The following is a 6512-nucleotide window of genomic DNA, read 5'->3' on the forward strand; positions in this document are numbered from 1 at the left end:
ACTACACACTCTTTTCATTACCATTTCCGCTTAAAATGATAATGAAAAGACTTAGTAATACCTTAGAACACTGTGAATCCACCAAAATAGACGTTCACATGTCAGGTAACAGACATTTATGATAAGAGAACCTAAGACACACTGAGAACCGTAGACTTTTAACAGAGAGAGTCTCAAACATAGAAGGCCTAAACTTAATGATCAATAAGTAAGATTTGAACTTAGAAGGTAACCAGGCAAAGATATGTAGTAAATGTAGTACGAGTCAGCTCTTTAAGAGAAATTTCTTAACCAACCTTCTATCTTACTCCAGTGATGAAATCTATATGACATCTCACATCATGATATCAAACTTCTGATGATTTCGGCTCCAGCTTTCTTTCTTGATTTGTCATCCTTGCAAGAGAGATTTATGAAACAGTATGATAAATTGATAATCCTTCACAAGTACTTCAGCCAGATGACCATGAAACAGTACCATGATAACCAGGCGTACTTGAATGTCTTTCCATTACGAGCAACATATAGAAGAACACATTTGGAAGACCTATAAATTCAACAGAACAGACCGAATTTCGAATCAGAATCGCGCTTGGAGGCTATTGCTAGAACGAACAACACACCAGCAACCAGACTTGCTACGCTAGTAGGGCTTGTGGGCAAAGCAAGAGATCTTATTTTATCTTTAATCAATTTGAACTTAAAAGAAGAAGTCACCTTACAAGACTTGTTGAACACAGCATCGCCAAGCTTCCTCTTCATGATATTCACGAAACTGGATCAACCCCATCTATTAGCCCCAAAACAAGGGGGAAGGAAAGGGTCTCGACTCTCGAGAGCTAAAAGAAAGGTCACTATTTAAACCTAATTTTAAACAACAGGGTATAACATCTATGTGGCTAACTGACGTTAAAAAACAGTTGATTGAGCCAGCACATGCTAATAGTTATACATATCCTGAGGGCACTAGAGGAGAGAAACATACTGGCAATGGAAAATATGTAAAACTCAAAACTGATCACAGAGGATGCAGCAACCTTAAGCAAAAACAGAGACAAATCATCTACAAAGAAAACCAAATCACCCGTCCTCTTAGCTTGCTACATCACACAAGATTGAGCACAACCAATTGTAGTAAATAATTAAGAAACAAAAAGTACTGTAGAAGTGTTATTTAATGCGACACCATCACAAGTATCTGTCATCTAATCTGACTTAACAGGTATTCAAATTTGTAACTGGCCTTAATGAATAAACTGTCCCAGAGCCATCTACGAACCTAATATGGTCAAGACCAATACTTCAAATTTTCACGCTCTCACAAGCCAAAAAAAAAAAAAAAAACTAGTATCAGTTACAGCTCAAGCCTAGATGCAGGATGACATAGAACCAGAAGAAATTGAACAATAAAGATAACTGAAGAACAAATCTTATGGGAGTGAAATAGAGAGAAACCAACATCCTTCAGGGAATGAACAAATACTTCCCTAGGGGCAAACCACATAGATATGAGTATTTAACTTACCCAGTTACCAACAACCACGCAAAAACAAATGGATTCCAATAGTGCATGACAATGGTGATGAAAGCTTGATATAATTAGTAAATGCTACTTCTACATTTTCATCTAGATAGAGGTACAAACATAGAAGTAACCTAATGCAAATCAAGTTTATTGCCTCTCACCATCAACCCCACTTCCTGAATTGTTGCTGTACACCAAGGGCTCGTTCAAGCAACACAATCTGCTAGATACCATAAACCTTAACAAGCACAAAAGCTCAGGATTTCAGCAATATACACCAGCAACAAACAGTAAATGGCTCACTGACTTTCAAATACAATCAAGTCCACAATTTTGAATAACTCTGACAACATAGCAAAATTCCTAAGTCCAAAAGCAATTATTTCTAACCTCTCATCATTTTGCCTAATTGATAATTAGGTATACACGCGCGCGCGCATTCAGTACACTAATGACAGACCTCAGGAAGAGGAAGAGATGGATGACAATAGCAAATGCCCTAATTGGTTGGATCTTGGAAGCATCATACCCACGAACTGTTTCACAATTTCATTGACAAATATAGTTCACTTAATAGATACAGCGCTGTCAAAAACACATCAGCACACACCTTGAGACCCATCAATTTCACAACCATACTTACAATGAAGGGGAAAAAACTGCAAACTTTTGCATTAAGCTGGATTTCATTGATTGCATATTCATAAATGTAGATTTTACTACCATAACTAGAAACCAAGAGAAAAAAGTTCAAAAACATAAAAAGGTCTTTCATTCATCACTCCATTTGTATATACAGACTAAACATAAACCCTAGCAACTGTGAATAAACCAAAAGAACTAAGAAACCATGACCAATTTCACCTAATTTCTATGGACTCTAAGACAACAAACACCAGCTACTCAAAACCCAAATTTAACCCTCAACACTTGAAATCTTCTTCTCTTATCCATCTAATCCTCATCAGCAGAAGGCTTTGATGAACCACCAGCTTTCTTAGGAAGCAAAAGGTTATGGATGTTGGGCATAACACCACCATTAGCAATTGTCACATCTCCAAGCAACTTGCTCAATTCTTCATCATTCCTCACAGCTAATTGAATATGCCTTGGAACTATCCTAGTCTTCTTGTTATCCCTTGCTGCATTTCCAGCCAATTCAAGCACCTGTAAAGACCCAAATTCACATACAAAATCAGAAACCCTAAATAAATAAAATAGAGAACTTCTTTATCAGCACATAAAACATCAGTTTACTTTTCCAATTTTTTTGGGCAAATGTTTTCCAGTCAAAAACACGGTTAATTAGCATGGATTGGCCCTTCAATTTATGTGGTAATAAGCTAACCAACATAAATTAACAACATACGGTATAAAGTCATAAGTACTTTCCAAATCAGAAACCCTAGAAATCTAAACAACAAAAAAGGAAAGAAATTAAAGAAACAAAAGCCAAAATTCACATAGAAAATCAGAAACGCCAAATGAAATACCAACATAGATAATTCTTTATCAGCACATAAAAACATATTTTTTTCAGTTTCTGATCCAAATTATTTTGGGCAAAACTGCTTTCCAGCCCAAATAATGGCTAATTTCTTAACACCGATCCGGTATAGAATGGGAAAGAAAACAATCAAAAAAATGGGGAAAAATTAGACAATCAAAGGCCAAAAATTTCACAGCGAAAATCAAAAACCCTAAATGAAAAAACAAATATATCTTTAGATTTCATATCCAAATCCTTTTTGGGTAAACTGTTTTCCAGCAAAAATCATGGCTAATTAGCATATATTCACACTCCAATTAATAAGTTAACCATAAGTAATTTCTAAATCAGATAAATCAGAAACCCTAGAAATTGAAAAAACAAAAAAAAAGGTTATAAATTAAACAATCAAAGGCCATAAAACAACCAGAAGTACTTTCCAAATCCAATAAATCAGAAACCCTAGAAATTGAAACAACAAAAAAGGGTTATAAATTAAACAATCAAAGGCCATAAAACTCACCTCAGCAGCAAGGTACTCGAGAACAGCAGCAAGGTACACCGGGGCACCAGCACCGACCCGTTCAGCATACTTACCCGCTTTAAGAAAACGGGCTATACGACCCACAGGAAACTGGAGCCCCGCTTTGCTACTACGTGATGTAGCCTTTTTCGCTGCTCCAGAACCTAAGGTCTTTCCTCTACCAGCCATGGCTATTACTGTAAAGTGGCTATTACTGTTAGAACAGGAGAATTGAGAGTTTAGTTGAACGGAGAATGGAGTGGAGTGAGACAGGGTTTTTTGGTGTGGGGGGTTTATATAGTAGTGAGGGGTTTTTAAATGGCCCAATGAGAAGAGAGTGCGAGGATCGTGAGTTTTAGCCGTTGGATATGGGAAAGATTGACGGTTAGATGAGGAAGGTGATGATTTTAACCGCTTTGACGATTGATGAGTTTGGGATGTGACACGAAAGGAACACAACTGGCGTTTTACGGTATGTTTTTAATTGGCTAAGTAGATCCCTAATGTTTTTCAAGTTTAAAATTAGGACCCATTTGGCAATGGAAATTATTCATTTTTTTTTAGTGTTTGGTTATGAAAATTCCAAAAACAACTTGAAGTTGTATTTGAAATTTGGAAAATAACCAAAATCTTGTTTTCACTATTTTCACTTATTGTTTTTTACCCTAGCTTTTGTTTTTCCTTTTTTCAAATTTTACCCGAAATTTTTTATTTTTATAAATTCAACTCTGTTTGTTCAACTATTGGTAGTGTTTACAACTATTGGTTTTAGTTCTTGTTGGATTTTATATGAGGTACAAGTGCAAAGTGAGGATAGTCTGCATAGTTGTGTCATTTTTTCTAGCTTCACATATGCAACAACTGTGCTCAAACCTTATGAATGGCGATGCAGTGGTAATTTATTGCATCAGGTGATTAAGGAATTTATTTTCTTCCAGTAAAAACTTATTCGTACCGGGTGTTTACACCCAACAAGTAAATAAATGACATTTCTCATATTATTTAATTATAAATATTAATATTTAACATAGTTAACCAAGTATTTTGCAGATGATCTTAATTAATAATATAAAATATTCTCACTCTATTTCAATTATCTTTTAAGCAATGAGTAGATTGACTGTAATTTCTTAATACTTCTATGCTAGTAATTAACCACATCAAAGACCGTAACTATTTTTATTTTCCATTAGCAGTATGATCATCAAAATAAGAGTCCATTCTTAGATTAGTGAGTTTTACAAATTTATCATCATATTCATTTATTCTACTTCTATTTCACCTCCAGTATCATAATTGACGTCACTTAGTTAAGACTATGGACATGATAGATGATCAATAACTAGAAATCTGCAATAACAAAAAATGATTTTAGTAATGAAAAACAGGACGTTGGTCCAGATATTTTTGCAATAGCAAATAAGGTTTTGGTAATCAGAAATTTGTAATAACAAAGACCGTTGTGATGTTCCATTATTAACTTTGCTTTCTTTTCTAATTTTTTCTTTATTAAAAAATAATTCTAAACCTTAGTTTATTATCTATGTTTAACTTAACTGAGATGGGTCTAAACACCTGGTGCGGGTGAGTTTTTACCCTTCCGTCTTTCTCAAAGGTGCTTTGATTCCTTTTTTCTTTTTTTTTTTTGGGGGGGGGGGGGGGGGGGGGGGGTTGATGGGTCAAGGGAGGGATTGTGGTATTTGAATTTGAAGTTTTATTCTGGTGAAAGTTGTTTTCACTAATATATCAGTTGTTTTGATGTATTTGTGTAATAGCTTGTTTTGTCAACCAACTAGTTATATTTATGAAATTTGGTGTATAAATCATATTTCATGTTTTTTTAGAAAAACTACATTCAAACAATCAAATATTATTTGCAAAAAGTATAACTAAACACAACTCCAACTCCAACTCCAACTTCAAAAATTCCAAATAAAGTGATTTTTTTTTGTGTCTATGGCCAAACACCTTCTTAGTATTCTTTTTTTTTTTTTACCTCAGTTATTCACTTTATTTGAAACAATGTTTTGCCACGAAAATTTGGAATCTAACTTCAATTTATACTATATAATCAATTTTTCAACTAACTTTTAACTTTTGAAGTAGTATTCAAGTACATTCAAGTATGAACATTATTTTAAATAATCTTTGCTAAAAATATAACTAAACACAACTCTATCTCCAACTCCAACTTTATAAATTTCAACTAAAATAAAAAATATTTGAAATCTATAGCCAAACGCCTACTAAGTTGTCATTGATAGTAAACATTAATATCACGTTAATTTGCTTATCCTTTCGTAAACATCCGATTAAGAAAAAGATGCAATTAATTTACAATATATATGTGTGTAACTAATAGATTGATTGGCATTAACTGTGTAAAATTCATTACATTTTTTAGGAATTGTTTGATTACAAGAATAATGAGATTATTTTACATATAACCTTTGACTGAAATTTTATTTCAAATTAGGAATCTCAAAATTGTTTATATTACGATTGTGATATTATTTTTATATAACACTCAATGTGAGATAACTTTCTCGGGGTAAAACCAACCAAATGACACATGGGTTCTTCTCTAAAACTTCTCCCAAAATCTTTCAAGAAAATCAATTTTAAAATCTGTATTAAAAGTAAAATATGTTTATCCAAGTTTATTTAATTTGAAAAATACGTATTTTATCTTATAGTCTGTATGTCTTTATTTTATTCCATATTAATATATTACTGAAACCTAAATGACCCAAAAAAAAAAAACGAAATGAATAATAATACCCAACAAACAAAAAAAGGGTCCGGAACCAAAATGCCCCAAAAAAAAACATTTTGAACCAAAATACCTCAACAAAAAAAAATGTTACCAAAATGTCTTTAGCGCAGTAAATTACTGCGCTATAGTGCCTCCTTTTTTTTCCGGTCCTTTTGGTTAATCCTTCTTCCATTACACTTTTTAACGTATTTTGACCATA

At 33.3% G+C, this 6512-nt stretch overlaps 1 protein-coding gene across 1 annotated transcript; it reads right to left on the reverse strand.

Moving 5' to 3' along the window:
• Positions 1-2274: 2274 nt before the first annotated feature.
• Positions 2275-3807, reverse strand: LOC132636370 (histone H2A.6). The gene is made up of 2 exons (XM_060353210.1): positions 3538-3807; positions 2275-2692 (listed from the first exon to the last, which is right to left on the reverse strand). Exons 1-2 carry the CDS (start codon positions 3724-3726, stop codon positions 2480-2482), a joined length of 402 nt encoding a protein of 133 aa, XP_060209193.1. The 5' UTR covers positions 3727-3807; the 3' UTR covers positions 2275-2479.
• Between the last annotated feature and the right edge of the window lie 2705 nt (positions 3808-6512).

Source organism: Lycium barbarum, chromosome 4, assembly GCF_019175385.1.
Source record: "Lycium barbarum isolate Lr01 chromosome 4, ASM1917538v2, whole genome shotgun sequence".
Taxonomy (NCBI): domain Eukaryota; kingdom Viridiplantae; phylum Streptophyta; class Magnoliopsida; order Solanales; family Solanaceae; genus Lycium; species Lycium barbarum.

Bases quoted from the DNA above. Each gene is read 5' to 3' on its own strand.
- LOC132636370 (XM_060353210.1), bottom strand. From the start codon at position 3,726: ATGGCTGGTAGAGGAAAGACCTTAGGTTCTGGAGCAGCGAAAAAGGCT. The intron at 2,693-3,537 runs GTGAGTTTTATG...GGGTCTTTACAG, and splicing joins TCGAGTACCTTGCTGCTGAG to GTGCTTGAATTGGCTGGAAA.